Source organism: Pogoniulus pusillus, chromosome 17 (genome assembly GCF_015220805.1).
Source record: "Pogoniulus pusillus isolate bPogPus1 chromosome 17, bPogPus1.pri, whole genome shotgun sequence".
Taxonomy (NCBI): domain Eukaryota; kingdom Metazoa; phylum Chordata; class Aves; order Piciformes; family Lybiidae; genus Pogoniulus; species Pogoniulus pusillus.
The window spans coordinates 871,378-890,715 of NC_087280.1; the positions used below are offsets into that span (position 1 = coordinate 871,378).

At 58.4% G+C, this 19,338-nt stretch overlaps 2 protein-coding genes across 3 annotated transcripts; one reads left to right on the forward strand and one right to left on the reverse strand.

Moving 5' to 3' along the window:
* Positions 1-4,482: 4,482 nt before the first annotated feature.
* PATL2 (PAT1 homolog 2) lies at positions 4,483-12,540 on the reverse strand. 2 transcript variants are annotated; one of them, XM_064157163.1, is made up of 19 exons: positions 12,432-12,540; positions 11,921-12,023; positions 11,468-11,772; positions 11,277-11,342; positions 11,114-11,179; positions 10,567-10,734; positions 10,380-10,469; positions 9,848-10,002; positions 9,643-9,720; positions 9,417-9,555; positions 8,529-8,649; positions 8,056-8,153; positions 6,525-6,569; positions 6,235-6,386; positions 5,861-6,020; positions 5,473-5,613; positions 5,287-5,384; positions 5,061-5,210; positions 4,483-4,844 (listed from the first exon to the last, which is right to left on the reverse strand). In XM_064157163.1, the coding sequence occupies exons 1-19, from the start codon at positions 12,453-12,455 to the stop codon at positions 4,805-4,807; spliced, it is 2,199 nt and encodes a 732-aa protein (XP_064013233.1). In that variant the 5' UTR covers positions 12,456-12,540; the 3' UTR covers positions 4,483-4,804. The 2 variants fall into 2 exon arrangements, with proteins under 2 accessions (XP_064013233.1, XP_064013234.1); XM_064157164.1 differs by lacking the exon at positions 4,483-4,844 and having other exon boundaries at positions 5,057-5,210.
* Positions 12,541-14,053: 1,513 nt separating this feature from the next.
* B2M (beta-2-microglobulin) lies at positions 14,054-17,644 on the forward strand. Its single transcript, XM_064157165.1, has 4 exons — positions 14,054-14,243; positions 14,431-14,709; positions 15,716-15,750; positions 17,363-17,644. Exons 1-3 carry the CDS (start codon positions 14,069-14,071, stop codon positions 15,727-15,729), a joined length of 468 nt encoding a protein of 155 aa, XP_064013235.1. The 5' UTR covers positions 14,054-14,068; the 3' UTR covers positions 15,730-15,750; positions 17,363-17,644.
* The last annotated feature ends 1,694 nt before the right edge of the window (positions 17,645-19,338 follow it).

Below are 19,338 nucleotides of genomic sequence, written 5' to 3' on the forward strand. Positions count from 1 at the left end.
CTGGGGTAAGGTAGAGAGGGGTGGGAGAAGGTGGAAGGGCAGTTGGGAGCCCCTCCTGGGTGGGGACTCAGGTCTCTGGGAGGGCTGCTGTGTTTCTGTATTACTTTTACCTTGGCTATTTCTGTATTTAACTGCCTAGATTGTGGACACCTGCGTGCACGTTGTGCTAAGCTTCATTCAGCTTCCAGAGCCGCCTGAGACTAGTCTGGGTGATTTCCAAAGGGGGGGGCAGGGAACACCCAAACCATCACAGGCACTTAGTGCCATGGTCTGGTTGGTTGGACAGGACTGGATGAGCTTGGAGGTCTCTTCCAACCTTCTTGATTCTATGATTCTGTGATCTCCTCCCATCCTGCCATTTGTTATTAGGAAGAGTAGTCAGGTCTGGGCAATCCCCAGCACAGCTCCAGGCTGGGTGGGGAATGGCTGAGAGCAGCCCTGAGGAACAGGCCCTGGGGCTCTGGGCTGATGCAAAGCTCAACCTGAGCCTGCAGGGTGAGTGCAGCCCAGACACAAGCCTGTGCTGGGCTGCAGCCAGAGCAGTGTGGGCACAGGGCAAGGGAGGGGATTCTGCCCCTTGGCTCTGCTCTCCTCACACCCCACCTGCACTCGTGGGGGCAGCTCTGCAGCCCCCAGCACAAGCAGCACATGGAAGTGTTGGAGACAGCCCAGAAGAGGCCACCAAGATGCTGAGAGGGCTGCAGCAGCTCTGCTGTGAGCACAGGCTGAGAGAGTTGGGGCTGTGCAGCCTGGAGAGGAGAAGGCTTGGAGGAGACCTTGGAGTGGCCTTGCAGGGTCTGAAGGGGGCTGCAGGAGGGCTGGGGAGGGACTATTGACAAGGAGTGGTGATGACAGGAGGAGGAGGAGGAATGGGTTTGAAGTGGCAGAGGGGAGATTGAAACTGGGTGTTAGGAAAGGGTTCTTGGCAGTGAGGGTGGTGAGAGACTGGCACAGGTTGAGGGTGGTGAGAGACTGGCACAGGTTGAGGGTGGTAAGAGACTGGCACAGGTTGCCCAGGGAGGTTGTGGAGCACAGAAGCACAGTGTGATCAAAGATCACATTGAGTGACTCTGTGCCCCACAACCTCCCTGCAGGTGTTCAAGGCCACGTTGGATGAGGCCTTGAGCAACCTGTTCTAGTGGGAGGTGTCCCTGCCTATGGGGGTTGGAAGTGGCTGAGCTTTGAGGTCCCTTCCAACCTAAACCATTCTCCAATTCTATAACAGACCAACCCCCACCTGGCTCCAACCTCCATTCGGGGAGCTGCCGAGAGCCATGAGTTCCCCCCCTCAGCCTCCTCTGGGCTGAAAACCTCCAGTTCCTGTAGCTGCTCCTCACCAGACCTGTTCTCCAGACCCTGTCTCAGCTTTGTCACACTCTGGGCCTGCACCTCCATCCCTTTTTGGAGTGAGAGGCCCAAAACTGAACAGAGGTGAGAACTGAGTCCAAGGTGTGGCCTCTCCAGTCCTGGGGACGCGGGGATGGTCACTGCCCCGGCCCTGCTGGCCACACGGCTCCTGATCCAGGCCAGGATGCTGGTGGCTTGTTCAGCCCTGTGCTGGCTCATTCAGCTGGCTGTTGGCCAGCACCCCCTGCTCTTGCTTTGCTGAGCACTCTTCTCCAAGTCAAGTCAGTGTCAGGCACAGCCCCTGACATGTACCCTCATTGAATCCCACGCAGCCGGCTTCAGCCCTTTGATCCAGCCTGTCCAGGTCCCTCTGCAGAGTCTTTGCTCTCTGTTACATCCTGCAATGAGGTGGCAGAATCCAGCCAAGTCCTCCAAGCCTTCTGTGCTGGACAGTTTGGCTCCATACGTGACAGCACCACGCGATGGTTTTTCTCCCTTCACCTCTGGTGGCTCTCAGGCCAGGAGCCCTCCCATCAGGTCTGCACTCTGCTGCCTTGCACACTGGAAGCACTCAAGGAGCCATCCTCTCCTTCCAGAAATCAGTGAGCAGCTGATAGGTCTGTCTCCAGCCTTCTGCCTGCAGCTGGGGCTGCTGCTGTTTAGTCTGGAGAGGAGAAGGCTGAGAGGGGACCAGATCAGATCAGTGTCTATCAGTATCTGAGGGGTGGGTGCCGAGTGGAGAGGGCAAAGCTCTTTTGGGTGGTGCACAGCAATGAGCCAGGGAGCAGTGGATGCAAACTGGAACAGAGAAGGTTTCAGCTCAATGTGAGGAGAAACTTCTTTGGTGTGAGGATGACAGTGCCCTGGAGCAGGCTGCCCGGTGAGGTTGTGCAGTCTCCTGCTCTGGAGGCGTCCCAAACCCTCCTGGATGGATTCCTGTGGGGCCTGCCCTGGGTGGTGCTGCTTGGCAGGGAGGGGTTGGGCTGGATGAGCTCTGGAGGTGCTTTCCAGCCTCTGAAGTTCTGTGATTCTGTGGGTCACTACATGAGGACTCTCCCACATTGCTCCAGTGGGTTTGAATCTGTGGTTTCACCATCACAGAAGTGGCCCACTCCACTTGGCACCTACCCCTCAGCTACTGACAGGCACTGACCAGGTCCCCTCTCACTTTCTCTTCAGCCTAACCAGCCCCAGGGCTCTCAAGCTCTCTCCATGGTGGAAATGCTCAAGTCCCCCACTAATCCTCATGGCTCTCTGCTGGACTCTCTCCAGCAGGTCCCTGTCTCTCCTGAACCAGGCAGCCCAAAGCTGGCTGCAGTACTCCAGGTGTGGTCACAGCAGGGCAGAGTAGAGGGGCAGCAGAACCTCCCTAGAGCTGCTGGCCACACTTTTCTTGCTGCACCCCAAGGTACCGTTTGCCTTCTTGGCCACAGGAGCACATTGCTGTCTCCTCTCCACCTCTTCACCACAGTGACAACCTACCAGTGGCACTCTTGAACAAAGAGCTTTCTATCAAAGAAGTGTGAGGAGCAAGCTTGGCACCTCTTGAGGGCAGAGGAAAAGCTGAGGGCTTGTAGGACACCGAGCTAAGCAGGAGAGGCATCAGGATGACAAAAGCAGCTGCCAGAAGGACTTGGAGCTCCTTCCATCTGGACTTAGCACCCTTATTAGACAATCAAGAGCCTATGTCCAGGCTGCTGGACTTGATGATCTCAGAGGTCTAATTCCAGCCTCAGTGCTTCTGTGATCTACAGGGGTGGAGCTGGGCACATATCTACCCCCCTGAGGAGGAGAGCCAGCCTCTCCTGAACATACACCAGGCTTTGGCTGCCAAGCTTAGACCTCTGGCTGGATATTCCAGATGCCTAAGCACAGGTGTCCTAGGCCAGAACCTCCAGCAAACTAGAGCAAGTCCCACAACAGCACCCAGAAGGGTTCACAAAGGTTTCTGCAGCCTGACCAAGCATTAGAGCTAAGCACACCCTCAGTCCCAGGTGCAGAAACGAGGGGCAGCTTGGGGGAGTCATGCTCAGATCAAGTGGGCCAAGTGCAGAGTTCTGCACTTTGGTCACAACAACCCCAAGCAGCACTACAGGCTGGGGCCAGAGCGGCTGAGAGGGCCCTGGGGGTGCTGGGAGAGAGCAGCTGAAGAGGAGGCAGCAGTGCCAATGGCATCCTGGGCTGGCTCAGGAGCAGTGTGAGCAGCAGGACAAGGGAGGTTCTTCTGCCCCTGTGCTCAGCACTGCTCAGGCCACCCCTGCAGTGCTGTGTCCAGTTCTGGGCTCCTCCACTGCAGAGAGCTGTTGAGGTGCTGGAAGGTGTTTGGAGAAGGGCAACAAGGCTGGGGAGGGGCCTGGAGCAGAGCCCTGTGAGGAGAGGCTGAGGGAGCTGGGGGTGTGCAGCCTGCAGCAGAGGAGGCTCAGGGCAGAGCTCATTGCTGTCTGCAGCTGCCTGCAGGGAGGCTGTAGCCAGGTGGGGTTGGGCTCTGCTGCCAGGCAGCCAGCAACAGGAGAAGGGGACACGGCCTCAAGCTGTGGCAGGGCAGGTCTGGGCTGGATGTTGTTAGGAAGTTGTTGGCAGAGAGAGTGATTGGCACTGGAATGGGCTGCCCAGGGAGGTGGTGGAGTGGCTGGAGGTGTTGAAGCCAAGCCTGGCTGGGGCACTTAGTGCCATGGTCTGGTTGGGCAGGGTGAGCTTGGAGGTATCTTTGAACCTGCTTGATTCCATGATGAGATGCTTCAAGGAGCCTTTGGACCAATGAGCCTTTGAGAGCTCTGCAGTGATGCCTTTATTAACCACCACCCAGCCACCTGCAGGAGCCCAGATCTTCCCTCCAACTGCACCCTCTCCTTTCCTCTTGGAGCAAGTTCTGATCCCATCCTCCCCCTGCAGCCCTTTCCTTCCAGCCCAGTCCTCTCTTTGGGGGCCTAATCCCCCCATCCCCAGACATGACTTCTCTCTTTGTCTCCCTTGCCTTCTGAGCACATTACCTTCTCCATCTCCCTTCATCCTCCTCCTGGCTCCCCTGTCCCTCCCTCCCTGTTTTTCCTTCCTCCTTATTGCAGATCTTTGTCTCCCACAGGGGTTTTCCCAGCCCCAGGCCCTCCCACAGCAGAAGCTGCCCACAGGAGCCTGTGGAGCTCAATAATCACCTTTTTATTTCAGTGCTGTACACGAAGTCCCTTCCCCACCAGGTGCTCCCAGCACCCCTGTGCTGACCCCCACCTTGGCACCAGCCATTGCTGGGTGCCAGGCCAAAATAAGTTACCTGCCCTCCACCCCACCACGCTGTGCTCCCCAGCACCAGGGCAGGTTGGCACCAGTTCCTGAGGGCCAGCCCTGCCTGTGCCCAGTTCACCCAGAGGGCCCTGCACCAGGGCCAAGTGCTTGCTTTGAAACTCAAAGTGACAGGGTTAGACCCTGCCCAGTCCTCGCTCCATCCCAGCTCCTGAGGGGCTCAGCATGGCATAGCAGCTCCTGATAGCAGCTGAGAGCACCTGTGGGGAGAGGATGAGGCTGGAGCAAAGTTGTCACACTCCCAGTGCCAGCAGCTGGTGGCAACCTACCCCAAAGAAGCAGCAGCAAAGCCACAAGGATTGGCTTAGTCTAGCTAAGGTCCAAGGAGGTCATGCCAAGGTGGCAGGAGTGGTGACATCCCTATGCCATCCACGGGGGACAGCCAGAAGCAGGGAGCTGTGCCAGGTGGTACTCACTCCATCTTGGCTTCCAGGTGGTGGATGGTCTGCTTGTCCAGGTAGCGGCAGAAGAGCGAGATGAGGTTGCTGGGCAAGAAGAGAGGCTCCACCAGTGAGGCCTTGGGCACTTGTGCCAGCTCCCGGGCAACCAAGAACACCATGTCTGTCCTGGGGGCACCAAGGCAGGGGGTGAGGACCCCATGAGCTGGTGACCTCCAGCCCCCCTGCCCCCACAGCTCCTCACCATGTCTCAAAGTCCTCGGCATGAGGCTCCAGTGGTGTTTCTGAAGACAGCAGCCTCTCACCGTGACTCAGCAGAGAGTAGAGCAAGGAGATCCCAAACTGCAGGGAAGCACCAGGAGGGCTCAGGGATGGCAGTGGTGGCAGCCCAGGGCCAGCACAAGGCTCTGCCCCTCTCGGGGCTGCATACCTGGTTCCTCAGGGCCATGGCGAGCGGGAGCTCGGCAGACTCGGGCAGAGGCCTGATCAACTCCTGCAGGACCTCGATCAGCTTGCTGAAGCCTGTCCCAGCCACCACCTTGTCCAGCGGGCCGTAGAGCACGGGGAGAGACTGGGCAGGGCACAGCAGAGCAGGGATTGAGAAGATTAGACTCACCACAGCCACAGCCCCATCCCAGCACCCGGTGGGGGGACACCAGGACTGCTTTAACCCCTTGCTGGAGGCCTTTCTCCTCTTCCCCAGGGCAGGAAGGAGGCTCTCAGCAACTCCACCAGCCCCAGTGGGGTCCTCCCCAGCAACAGCAGACAGGGGAAGAGGGCAGCCCAGGGCTGTCTCCATCCTGGCTGGATGTGCTTGCCTCATCCAACAGGTCCTTCTTCATGAGGAAGGGCAGGTGGTGGGTGACAGTCAGCAGGATCTTCTCTGCTTGCTGCCAGGCCAGGTGGGGCAGTAGTCGAGCTATGAGCTTCTTGCCCTTCCGAACACACAGGAGCTGCAGGAATTCATCCTCTGCCTCCCTGGGGACAGAGAATCCATTGGCACAGTTCCCAAGGGATTTGTCCACCCAGAAGGACCAGCGGAAGACAAGGCTCATGAGCAGGGTCAGTACAGGCCACAGTGACACAGAGGACAGGACCCAACCTTCCCCACTGCCCAGAACTGTTCATCCACAGCCACCTGTGCTCCACCAGGCCCAGGCTGTGCTGCCCACATCCCATGGCACAAACTCACTCTTCACTGCTGCAAGTCTTGATTCTTAAGGCTTGGTAGATACTCTCCACTTCTTGGCTCTTCTGCTCCTGACAGCAGGGCAACTGCTGCTTTTCCAGAGCCAGGGCCATCTTCTGCTGCAACTCCTCCACTTCCAGCAGCTGCAGAAAGAGCTGGGGAAACGGCACAAGGTAGGAAGGCAGCTTGGAGCCATCTTCTACTAACTGATTGTTATCAAGGACCCATGCCCAGAGCGACAGCCGACCAAGCGGCTGCATCACCCCACCCTGCCCCCTACTGCAGCTCCTCACCTTCTCGATCCTGTGCAGCGCCCGAAGACGGTGACTCCCTGCAGCCTTCAGGATGGGAGACAAAAAGGGACAAGTTACAGCCAGCAACAGACACTGCCACGGGCAGAGCACCAGGCCAGCTGCTCCTGGGCATCAGAGATGGCTTCAGCAATCAGTACAGGCAGGGAGAGGATCTGCTGGAGAGCAGCTGTAGGGGAAAGGACCTGGTGGACAACAGGATGCCCATGAGCTAGCAATGTGACCTTGGGGCCCAGAAGGCCAATGACATCCTGGAGTGCATCAAGAAGAGTGTGGCCAGAAGTCAAGGAAGGTTCTCCTCCCTCTGTCCTGGTGAGGCCACATCTGGAGGACTGTGTCCAGTTCCCCAGCAAATGAAGGACAGGGATCTATTAGTGTCTGACTGAGGCTGCAAGGAGGAAGGGAATGGAACATGTCTGATGAGGAAAGGCTGAGAGCCCTGGGGCTACCCAGCCTGGAGAAGGCTGAGGGGGATCTCTCATCAGTGTGTGCTAGTTTGAAGCAGACTAGAATGTTTTGGTGAAAAGAACTAGATTACAGGCTGTGAAAGGAAAACAATGGTGATGTCTACTCCCCTCACAGTCTCGCTGAGATGTATGGGAACAAGAAGGGAAAACATTAGATAACACTTTGACCATTTTGTCTTTACTCTGCTTGCTTCTGGCTTCGGACTGAGCTGCAGCTCCCTAACCTCACCTTCCACTAACTTTGCTTCTTAACCTCTTGGCTGAACCTCCATTCTTCCTTAGGACTGGGGTAAGGTTGAGAGGGGCAGGGGGAAGGTGCAGGGGTGGTTGAGAGCCCCTTCTGGGCACTCAGGTTTCTGGGAGGGGAGTTGTGCTTCTGTATTACTTTTACCTTGTCTATTTCTGTCTATAACTGTATGCACTGTAAATAGCTGCTTGTGTATTGTGCCAGCTGTAAATAAATAGCTTCATTCATATTCCCAGAGCCGGCTGAGTCTAACTGGGTACTTCTAAAGTGTGTGTGGGGGGGGGCGGGTAACACCCAAACCACCACACAGTGCTTCAAGGTGTCAGGAGGATGGGACCAGGCTTTTTGCAGTGATGTCTACTGCCAGGACAAGGGGTAAGGGGAACAAACTGGACCAAAAGAAGTTCCATCTAAACAGAAGGAGGAGCTTCTTTAAGGGTGACGCAGCACTAGAATGGGCTGTCCAGGTTGATGGTGAAGTTTCCATCTCTGGAGACATTCAAAACCTGCCTGGATGTGTTCCTGTGGAACCTTCTCTGGGTGATCCTGCTTTGGAAAGTCCCTTTTGACCTCTACCATTCTGTGATTCGGTGAATCCCACCGGGCTGCCCAGAGCCCCATCTCAGCCCCTGACCGGGGAGATGCTGCAGCCACTGCCCTGGCAGCTGCTCCAGCTGTGTGCCCCACCCCACGGTTCAGTCACGGCGGCTGCATGAGCTGCTGCCAAAGCTGCCCCAGGGTCTGGGCAGAGCTCGGGGAGCAACCAGAGCTCCACCGGGCCTGGCCTCCCGTCGCTTACCTCCTCCACGAGGGTGTGGTGCACGGCATCGATGGCGCGGCGAGGGCTGTAGCAGGTGGACACCGCCACCTGCCCGAGCGAGCCCGCGATGCGCACCACTGCGGACAGACGGCAGCCAGTGAGCCCGCGGCGCCCCGCTAGCCCTCCGCACCCCTCACCGCCACCACCCCGCTGCACCCCTCACTGCCACTGCCCCGCTAGCCCGCCACACCCCTCGCCGCCACCGCCCCGCTGCCACCGCCCCGCCGCCCCTCCGCACCCCTCACCGCCACCGCCCCGCCACCGCCCCTCCGCACCCCTCACCGCCACCGCCCCTCCGCACCCCTCACCGCCACCGCCCTGCTGCCACCGCCCCGCCAGCCCTCCGCACCCCTCACCGCCACCGCCCTGCTGCCACCGCTCCGCCGCCCCTCCGCACCCCTCACCACCACTGCCCCGCTGCCACCGCCCCGCCGCCCCTCCGCACCCCTCACCAGAGTCATAGGTCTCCACTCTCTGGATGAAGGGGGTGACCAGCTTGGGGGGCTCCTGCTTGTTGCGGCCACCAAGCAGCTTCTCCTCCGCCTGCTTGTGCTCCAGCCGGTGGTAGTAGGTCTGCAACGACAGCCGTAGGCAGGAGGGGAGGGCCGCAAGGCTCTGGCACCTCCAGCTCCAGAGGGGAGTCACAGCACTACAGATGACCTCTACGGTGACGGAACCCAACCGTTAGCCCAGCACTGCTGGGGCACCGCTAACCCACGGCCCTCGGCCCTACACCTACCTGGCTCTGAGACCCTTCCAGGCATGAGGACTCCACTGCTGCCTTGGGCAGCCTGGTCCAGGTCTCGACAACCCTCTGGGTGAAGAATTTTCTTCTGATGCAAAACATCAACTCCCCTGCTGCAACCTGAGGCTGCTTCCTCTTGCCCTGTCCTGGTTCCTCAGGAGACCAACACCCACCTGGCTCCAGGGTGTCACAACGGGCAAGGAGGTCTCCCCTCAGCCTCCTCTTTCCCAGGGCGTTTAGCAGCTCTTTAGCTCCCTCAGCTGCTCCTCCCAGCCCTGTTCTCCAGACCCTTCCCCAGTTTTGCTCTCCTCTAAACTTGCTCCAGCACCTCAGTACCCTTTTTGGGGTGAGGGACCCAACCCTGAACCCAGTATTTGAGCTGTGGCCTGACCACTGTAAGGCCCAGTGGAAGTATACACTTGTCCCACGGCTCACATCACCCCTCCAGGGCAGGGCGCTGGTGGCCTTCTTGGCCACCTGGGCATACACTGCCTCATCTCCAGCCTACTGCTGATCAGCAGCCCCAGCTCCTTTGCCACTGAGCAGCTTTCCAGCACTGAGGAGCAGAATAAGAGCTTGGTGCCCCTGAGCTCACCTGGTAGTAGAAGTCATCATCCATGTTCTCACTCTGCAGCTGAATCATCTCCACCTTGACCACCCAATCCTTCTCCTTAGAGGTCATCAGCCCCGCATAAGGGTCTGCTTCAGGACACCACAGCTTCTTGGAGGAGATGCTGGCACAAGAGAAGGTTGCAGCCTGCTGTGACTGCCCAAAGCTCCAGAACCACCTCCACACCACAGCTCCTTGGGGACCTCCTTACCTCTGTGCCTGCCCACCCTGCTGCTGGGTCAGGAGCCGCTGGTGCTGGGGGTGCAGCTGGGTCATGCGGCTGGGCGCGCTGCAAAGGAGGCCACGCTGGGCTCAGGGGGCTTACCACCCACTCTGGAGCTGCACTCAAGGGCAGGGACGCCCCACAGGTGCCTTGTGGAGGTTCCACCAGTGCCCCCTACTCAGCACTCTGCTACCTGAGGCTCAGCTGGCTGCTGGCGGACGGACTGAAGAGCAGCGCGGGGTCTACAGAGGGAGACATGGGACCGAAGTGCGTGGCCAGGGGCGGCGCCGGGCTGCCGAGGCTGGGGGACGCCGGCCGGAAAGGACTCGGAGATGAGTACCCTGTGCTCTGGAGAGAGACAGAGAAGCCATCAAGAGGCTGAGTCTTCTCCTCTGAGGGTCCTGGAGGGGTTTTTGCCATGCCAGCCTCTGGCTCCTACCCTCGCAGGGGCCACCCTCACCCTGCGTGAACGGGATGAGAGTGACACCACAGTAAGGCGATATGCCCCCAAAATCCTGCCACCACAGCTGAGCAAGGCAGGGGGGCCCAAGTGTCACCAGGGATCGTGTGCCCCCATTCATCACCTGTGCCGCAGTGTGGCACCAAGCACAACACCACACCCACGGGGACGCCAAGACAAAGACTTGCGATAGGAAGGGAGGCGCTGTCCCCACGCCCTGCTGCTCCAGCGCCACCTCAGCGAGGACTCGGCGCTGCTGCATTACCTGGTTCGAAGCGAGGAGCGGAGAGGGTCTGCGAGCTGGCGTGAAGCTGTGAGGGGAGCACGGGGGGCGAGGAGGCAACAGAGGCGGCTGCTGCAGGGCAGGAGAGGTGGAGTGTCACTGGGACAAGCCTCTAGTGAAGGCAGAGCAGGGAGAGAGGGGACATGAGAGTCCCCCCCAAACCTGTTACCTGCTGAAGAAAGCGCTGGGGGAACGACTTGGGTGACATCAGCCTTAAGTCGGGGTGCTTGAGCCGGGGAGAGCCCCCAAAGTCCCTCTGTGTGGGGGAGCTGAGGAAGCTCAGGGCCACACTGGGGGAAGATGGGGGCCTCTCCAGGACCTGGACTATGGCTTTATCCTGTGGGGAAGAGGCAGCAGCAGATGGGGCCAATTAAGCTCCTCCAGCACTGGGCAGCTCACCAAATCCTTTGGGTCGTTGCTCATCCAGAGCATGCACCAGCTGCCATCCTGGCAGCAAGCAACAGAGGGGGACCCACAGGGACACCCAGCATGGGGGTATCCCAGTGCCCCCTAAACTCAACAGCTTTGCCTTCAAACCCAGGCTGGGCACTTCTGCCTATGGCTTTAGCTTCTAAGAGACACATCCATGCAGTTCCAGACCACTGAGGAGGCTCTGGAGGTCCTCCTTTGGGCCACACCAAATCTCCTGCATGACTTGGCCCAGGGCACTGAGAAGCTCTTGGCCACTCCCCAGAGCCTGGGCTGGGGGTACTCACCTGCAGCACATGGTGGGATGGGACACTGCTGGGGCAGGAGCCCCATGCTGTGGCTTCCATCTCCAGCTGGAAGACAGAGAGATGGTCAGCACTGAGAAGGATGATGGGAAGGGTCAGGGGACACTGCTCAGCCCATCACAAACAGACAGAACATTTTTACCACCTCCTCTTTGCTGAACTCTGCCCAGCAAGCACCAATCCTGCTGTCCAGCACTGCTGAGTCTTGGCTCTGTAAGCAAGGAAGAGGTCACAGGCACATACTGAGCCTTGGCATAGTGAATCCTCCTCTCTTGAGCAGTGACTAAGCTACCCCCCCGTGCCCTCCATGGGGCAGGACCCCCAAGTATGTGTCACCTCCAGCGTGGGCTTGCTCTGCACAGCTTTCATCACTGCTGGGTCTCCCAGGTCGTTGGGCTCTTCACAGGGCTCATTTTCCTCTTGGTCTTCAGTCCTCAACTCCTCTTCCTCCAACTCTGCACCAACCTGCTCAAGCTCAGGCTCCATTCTGCCTTCCTCCTGGGGCTTTCCTAGTGCCTCCAGCTGCTCAGGCTCCAGTAGCTCAATGGTCTCAATCTCTTTTGCCATAACTTCAGCCATCTCAGGGCTCATCTCTGGAAGCATCAGGGATTGTGTAGTATCTTCCTCAGTGGAGTCTTGGTCTTGGGGAAGAGAAGCAGAGTCAGAGTGAATGAGAGTCTGGGGTCTGTGTCCCAACCACAGCTCTTCCTCAAACAGGACACCTTCCTCACCTCCACAGTATTCACCCTGCTGGGTGCTGAGGACCCTGGGGCTCCCCTGAAACCTTACCTAACCCAAACGTCATCTCATTGTACAGGTCCAGCTCTTCATCCTCCTCAACCATCTCCTCCAGCAGAGGTGCATCTTCTAGTAGCAGGTAGTCCTCGAGGATCTGGAGCCAAAAGCAGCAGGGTCTTTGCTAGGGAACAGGCAACCCTAACGTGTTGCCCAAGTTGAGTGGGTACCCAACCTCCTCCCACCGCACCCGCGGAGCCAGGCAGCCCCTGGGGCTCACAACCCTCTGGAGCCAAGAAAGGGAAGAGGGAACACCAGTGAGAGTGTAGGCCACCGAAACCCGCTTGACACCTGGGCTGTAGCAGCCCACGGCGACACCGTAAGGCTTCTGAGCGAACGCCTCACTACCGGGACGCGACAGCACCCGAGCACACGGCAGGGAACAGCGCTCCAGCAGCGCCTCGAGGGCAGCGCCGCCGCCGGTACCCACTGCTGCGGAGGCAGGGAAAGGTAACGGGCACAGGGGAGCGCGGGGAAGCCCCAGGGGCGCGGGGCGGGCACTCACAACCGGCTCGCCGCCCTCTGCCATGCCGCAGCACCGCCCGCCTCCCTCTACCGCGCAGGCAGCGCCGGCCGCCGCCTTTTACCAACCGGCGCCAGCGCGCATGCGCCCTCCGTACAGCATGGCGGCGCCCTCCCTGCCGTACAGCATGGCGGCGCCTCGCCACACCCGCCCCTGCCGTGCAGCATGGCGGCGCCTCGCCACACCCGCCCCTGCCGTACGGCACCTGTGCGCGCGCTTAACGCCGGCCCCGTGGCATGGCCCAGCTGAGCGGGGGCGGACAGTGGGGTTGTGTCATTGCCCCCCCCCGGTGACACTACGGACACCTCACCGAGGCCTCACTAGGGCAGAGCAGAGGTGGAGGAGGAACCTTCAGCACTTAAAAGCGGTGGTGAGAAAGCTGGGGGCAGACTGCTTCAGCAGGTCCTGTTGTGGCCGTGCAAGGGTTGATGGTTTGAATTGAAAGAGTCACAGAATCATAGGCTCGAGCAGGCTGGCAGAGAGCTCCAGGCTCAGCCAGTCCAACCTAGCACCCAGCCCTGCCCAACCAACCAGACCATGGCACTAAGTGCCCCAGCCAGGCTTGGCTTCAACACCTCCAGCCACAGCCACTCCACCACCTCCCTGGGCAGCCCATTCCAGTGCCAATCACTCTCTCTCTGAGTCCGACTCCAAGAGTCGCATTCAGACCAGATAAAAGGAAGTTTTTGCACTAAAGGCAATGAGACCTGTCCTCGGTTGCCCAGTGAGGTGGGAGCCATCCCGGGAACCATTACGGGTCAGCTTGTGTGGGGCTCTGAGCAACGTTCGCTAGCTGCAGGTGTCCCTGCTGACTGCAGGGGGCTGGGCCGGATGCCCTTTAAAGGTAATTTCCTACTCAAAGCGTTCTATAGACCTCTGAGACGATACGAGCAAAAGATGAATCACCCCTGAACGGGACGGGGGTGGGAGAGATCACTTGAAGGTAACCTAAGATTAATCAGCGTGGTAAAAGTCACAACCTGGGAAGAGACCCTGTGTGCCAATGTCAGCCTGCCTCTGCGCAACGGACTTGAGCCCCTCCTCGGGAGCGTGCCCAGAAGGACACTGGTTACGAAACAGAAAGGTCACCAGTGGGGGAGCTTCGCTTGTTTCCCGTAGCCTGGGACAGCCCTAGGCTGTGTGCCACGGCTGGGCAGCCCCCTGGGTACGGAGCTCTGGTCAGAGAACAAGAGGTGGATCCCGACTCTGCCTGCTCCTGGGCACAACCCCAAACCTCGACTGGTGGCCGGAAAGCAGTAGGAGCTGGACAGGCTCCACGCGGCTGTTGTGCCGCCACCTGCTGTTTCCTGCCCGAAGGTGTCCGACCCCAGCCCCAGGGCAGCGCTGGGTGCGGTCAGCACCGCTTCAGGGCGTCCGCGGAGGGGCAGGCCGAGGGGCCAGGAAGCGCTCCGGGATAGCAGAGGGCAGGGCCTAGGGCATAACTAGGGCAGCAGCCCCATCCGCCGCCAGGCTTCACTGGGGGGGCCTCGGGCAGGGGCCGCCGTGCCCGGGCGGTGCCCCAGAAACGAAAGCGAAAACGAAAGCGCCGCGGCCCGCAGTGCGCAAGCGCAGCTCGGCTGCCGCGCTCGGCTTCTCCGGGCCGGTCTGCCTGGAGACTGATGACGCGAGGCGACCCCGCGCCGCGATTGGTGGCGCCTGGCAGGGCTATAAGAGGCAGCGCGGGAGCGGGGCGGGCCAGACCGTGCGGGCCGCGGAGCGCCGTTAGCATGGGTGCGGTGCTGAAGGTCCGCGTCCTGCTGCTGCTGGCGCTGCTCGGACTGGGGAACGCGGATGGTGAGTGCCCGGGGGCGCTCCAAGGGAGGCGATGGGGAGTAGGTGCTGTCATGAGGGGTGCGTTGCCCGTTGGAGGGGCACGGTACAGGTTCCCGTGCCTAGGGGGGTGGACTGAGGTGCGCTGGCTCCTCGGTGGCGCCACCCGCTGCAGCCTCGCTTTTCAGCGCCTTCTTGTCCTCCTCTCCAGAGGCGCCAAAAGTGGAGGTGTACTCCCGCAAGCACGTCGCGGACGGCGAGGAGAACGTCCTCAACTGCTTCGTGACGGGGTTCCACCCCCCCCAGATCTCCATCACCCTCCTCAAGAACGGGGAGCCCATGAGCGACGTGAAGTACACGGACATGTCCTTCAACGACAAGTGGTACTTCCAGCAGCTGGCCTATGCGCCCTTCACGCCCCAGCGCGGTGACATCTACTCCTGCAGGGTGGTCCATTCTGCCCTCCCAGAGCCGCAGACTTACCGATGGGGTATATCTATTGTGTGCCTCCTTCAAGCTTTGCTGATGCTCGGGTGCAGAAGCCAGGGCTTGTTACCTGTGTAGCTGCAGTGTCTCTGTTCCCCCTTCTTGGGCAACAGGGTGACTAGAATGGGGTGGATTTTGAAGGTCTTGTGATCCAGAAGGAAAGTTAAGTTTTCCTCAGGCTGCTACAAATATGTGCTCGTGAAAGATTTCATTACCAGCAGATGGGGAAGACTTCAGTTTTGGTGCCCTCAATCCAAGGAGGATATTGAGGAACAGGTCCAGAGAAGGACAACAATGCTAGTGATGAGCCTGAAGAAACAGGTCTTGTGAGGCACAGCTAAGGGAGCTGGGGCTGTTTGTCTTGGAGAAGAGCAGGCCGAGGGGAGACCATCTGGCTTGCTACAGCTCCCTGAAAGGAGCCTGGAACCAGGTCGGGGGCAAGCTCTTACTTCAAGGATTAAGCAATAGGAAGAAGAGGAGAGAGATTCAGGTTGGATGTGAAGAACAGTTTCTTCCCCAGGTGTGTTGTTAAGGGCTGGAACAGGCTGCCCAGGGAAGTGGCAGAGTCTCTGTCTCTGAAGGCACTGAAAAGTTGGTTAGATAAGGTGCTGAGGGATATGGTTCAGTGGTGCCCTGGCAGTGCTGGCTTAATGATTGTACTGTTAATGGTCTTAAAGGTCTCTTCCAACCAAAACAATTCTGTGACTTGCCTTGGTCCTACCTGTAGGTATTTAGTTGTGCTGTCTCTCAGCGGACAGATCTCTTTCTAGGTGAACTTGTGTGGAAAGAGATGGGTCCTGCAGTGATGTTGGACTTTCTGTCTGGTGAATTTAGAGGAGGATGGGGACTGATCGTTGTGACCCTGCCTGCTATAGCAAGCAGACAGCTAAGCAAAGGCAGCTCTCTGGTTACTGGTGCCAGCAGGGGTGGGTTTGTGGTGGGGAAGAGGGGTGGGAAGAGAGGGAAATGCTCTTTGTCCCCAAGCCTAACTCTGCCCTTCCTTCGTGCAGATCCAGACTTCTGAGCTGTGTCTGGGATAATAAAGGTGAGTTAGGCTGACGCCTGTGCCACGCACAGCGGGGGAATTTGGACTCCTTTCTGTAGGGGGCAGGTGTGTACCTTGCAGAGCTGAGTAGCCAAAGCAATTGCCCACAAAAATTAAACTTGCTGCTGCCTGCTGGGTGCAAGGCTGTGCCCACACAGAGCTTGCATGCAGCTCTGGCCAGCTCTCAGCCACACGATGCCTACTGCAGTCTCTCTTGTTCAAAACAAAGGAGCCTCTTGGAGGGAGACTTTGCCTCTCGTTTTTGGTGTGCCTGCCAGACTTCGTTCAGAGCTGTCCCATGCCCTCCAGCATGCTGCTGAGCATTGCTGCTGAGCAGGAAGTCACCACACCTAGAAGTCCCCGTGGTGGGGAGAGGCAGAAGGCTGCTTAAACCATGTGGCAGGTGGCATAGTGCCTCTGGAGGGTGGGGTATGTGGCACAGGCTGGTGCCTCCTTGCTGTTTTGCCTTTATTCACTGGTGTCTCCTGTCTGAGGGCTCCAGCTTCTGCAAACCATCTGGTCATAAGTGATCTGCATTTGGCAGTCAGGTAGACTGCAGTTTGACCCTTGATAGTGAAAGGAAAACTGAAGGTCCATGGCGTAGCTGAGGTGGGTGACACACCCTGGCTCTGGACTCTGCTAGAGGCTGGGCAATTATTAACTGCACCCAGGACAAGCCTTGACCTTGCCTAAATCCAGAGATGGTGCAGATGGCTCTTAGAGACAATCAAACCAAACATGCCAGTTGGAACAACTGCATTGGGCAGCTCTTGGGAAGATGTAGATGGTCCAGAGACCTTCTTACTGCCTAATGCTGCTCTTCTAAAGCTCTCCAGCTCTTTGCACTGGAGAGCAGCCAAGGCTTGGAGGGGTGTTAGGCTGCCAGGGACAAGAGGACATGAAGGGTCAGTTGGCCATCTTTTCTCCTGGGAGACAACAGAAGATTCTTAATTTGCAGCAGGGAAACTGAAAGATGAGGTTTGGGGCTGCCAGAAGGCTCAAGGGGATGTCCCAGGGCCAGCAATGTGGTTGGATTGAAAGGACATTTAGAATGGTTGCCACAAATGCTGAAGTGTTTGTTCCTAAGTGCCGCTGAGATGGGAGGTTGAGGCAGTGGGACCCATGGCCCCTCTAGGTAAGGCTGCTCTGGACTTACAGTCCCTCTTTGAGTTTGTCCTTGCTTGTGGGCATGGAAACCTCACCCCCAGGGGAGGTCTGCAGTGTGCTGTGCCCACCCAGCAGTGTGCTGCCCACTGGTTTTGTTGGGATGTTGGTGTGAAGGGCACTGATGGAGAGGGCACAAAGCTTGGCTGAAGCTGGGATACTGGAGTCTGGGGATAAGGATTCACTGACCTGGGCTGGAGGGGTGGAGAGCAGGATACAGGGAGAACTGTGCAGCTGAGGCTTAGGGAGGAGAACAAGGATCTTGGCAGAGAAATTCTGACCCCCCCACCAAGGAGGGATGGAGAAGCAGGTTCTGCTGGGTTGTTATCTAAAGGTAACTGAGAGCTGGGCCTGCAGTCAGAGTTCCCCTGTGGAAACAACTTCCTTAAAGTGATGAGAGCTGAAGGTGTGAGCAGAGTGTCTGATGTCAGTCCTCTCTTCCATGCAGATCTGAAGAGCTTTGCCTTGCAAGTGACAATGTTCCTGAGCTCCTGTCCTTCCTTCACTTCTCAATTACAGCTATGATGAAGAGCAGCAGTAGCATCACCTGCAGAACTCCTCCTTTAATAAAGCTTATCCACAGCAGTGAGCGAGGTGAGCTGCTTGCTTGAGCACTTAGCCATGGATGCCCACCTGAGTAATCAAGGGAACTTTGTCCTTCCTCAACTCTGATTTATATGGGAGTTTTCTCTGAATAAAATGGCAGGTCCTCAGTGGGGTCCTTGTAAAATGTTTCTTGATGACCTAAGCTGATTTCAGAGGCTCTGATGGCCATGGGGTTGGAGGTGCCACAGGGATCTGGAGTGCTCAGCTGAGTTGCAGCATGGGGAGATGCTGGAACAGGTCGCCCAGGGAAGTTGTGGCTGACGCTTCCTGGTGGTGTTCAAGGCCAGGCTGGATGAGGCTTTGAGCAGCCGAGTCCAGTTGAGAGGTGTCCCTGCCCATGGCATTGGGGTTGGAGTAGATGGATTCCAGTCACTAGTGGTGTGTCCCGAGGATCAGTGCTGGGCACAGTCCTGTTCAGTATCTTTACTTATGATCAGGACCAGGAGATTGAGTCCAGCAGCAGTGAGTTTGCAGATGACACCAGGCTAGGAGCAGCTGTGGAGCTGTTGGAGGGTAGAAGAACCCTGCAGAGGGACCTGGCCAGGCTGCATGGGTGGGCAGAGGCCAAGGGGATGAGATTGAACAAGGCCAAGTGCAGGGTTCTACACTTTGGCCACAACAACCCCAGGCAGCACTACAGGCTGGGGACTGAGTGGCTGAGAGCAGGCAGGCAGAGAGGGAGCTGGGGGTGGTGGCAGAGAGCAGATGAAGATGAGGCAGCAGTGCCCAGGTGGGCAGCAGAGCCAATGGCATCCTGGGCTGGCTCAGGAGCAGTGTGGGCAGCAGGACAAGGGAGGTTCTTGTGCCCCTGTGCTCAGCTCTGCTCAGGCCACCCCTGGAGTGCTGTGTCCAGTTCTGGGCTCCTCCATTGCAGAGAGATGTTGAGGTGCTGGAAGGTGTTTGGAGAAGGGCAGCAAGGCTGGGGAGGGGCCTGGAGCACAGCCCTGTGAGGAGAGGCTGAGGGAGCTGGGGGGGTGCAGCCTGCAGCAGAGGAGGCTCAGGGCAGAGCTCATTGCTGTCTGCAGCTGCCTGCAGGGAGGCTGTAGCCAGGTGGGGTTGGGCTCTGCTGCCAGGCAGCCAGCAACAGAAGAAGGGGACCCAGGCTGAAGCTGTGGCAGGGCAGGTCTGGGCTGGATGTGAGGAGGAAGTTGTTGTCAGAGAGAGTGATTGGCATTGGAATGGGCTGCCCAGGGAGGTGGTGGAGTGGCCGTGGCTGGAGGTGTTGCAGCCAAGCCTGGCTGGGGCACTTAGTGCCATGGTCTGGTTGGTTGGGCAGGGCTGGGTGCTAGGTTGGGCTGGGTGAGCTTGGAGCTCTATTCCCACCTGCTTGATTCTATGATCCTGAGGTCCCTTCCAGCCAAAGCCATTCCATGATTTATCCTGTTGAGACAATGCAGGAGCACTTTCCCATCAAACAAAAGGCAAGAATTCCAGCTTTGTCTGGGGTGTCTCTGGAGGGAAGGCAGCAGGTTCAACAAAGGGATGAAGTAGCCTTGAGGGCACTAGGCCTGACCTTACACCTGGGTGAGGAGAAGGAATGATGTGTGGGGTGTGGTGGTGTCTGCTTCAGAACGTGTGCTTGAGATTCTGAGTGCTCTTGGCTTGCCCCACACCTTGTCCCATTCTACATCACCAGATTTTCTGTGAAGCAGGAAAATCCAAACTCCTGCAGGTCCAATACCTGGGTCAGAGGTAGCTGGGGAGGAGAGACTGCTTGTGGGGATCCCTTTGTGCTCATCAGAGGAGCATTCATACCTGGAGAGGTGGGGATGTCATGGCGAGGGGGCTCAACACCCAGCCTGTGGGCCAGCAAGACTC

Bases quoted from the DNA above. Each gene is read 5' to 3' on its own strand.
- B2M (XM_064157165.1), top strand. From the start codon at position 14,069: ATGACGCGAGGCGACCCCGCGCCGCGATTGGTGGCGCCTGGCAGGGCT. The intron at 14,244-14,430 runs GTGAGTGCCCGG...CCTCCTCTCCAG, and splicing joins CGGACTGGGGAACGCGGATG to AGGCGCCAAAAGTGGAGGTG.
- PATL2 (XM_064157163.1), bottom strand. From the start codon at position 12,455: ATGGCAGAGGGCGGCGAGCCGGTT. The intron at 6,387-6,524 runs GTGAGGAGCTGC...CCGTTTCCCCAG, and splicing joins CGCTGCACAGGATCGAGAAG to CTCTTTCTGCAGCTGCTGGA. The intron at 6,021-6,234 runs GTGAGTTTGTGC...CTCTGTCCCCAG, and splicing joins AAGACTTGCAGCAGTGAAGA to GGAGGCAGAGGATGAATTCC.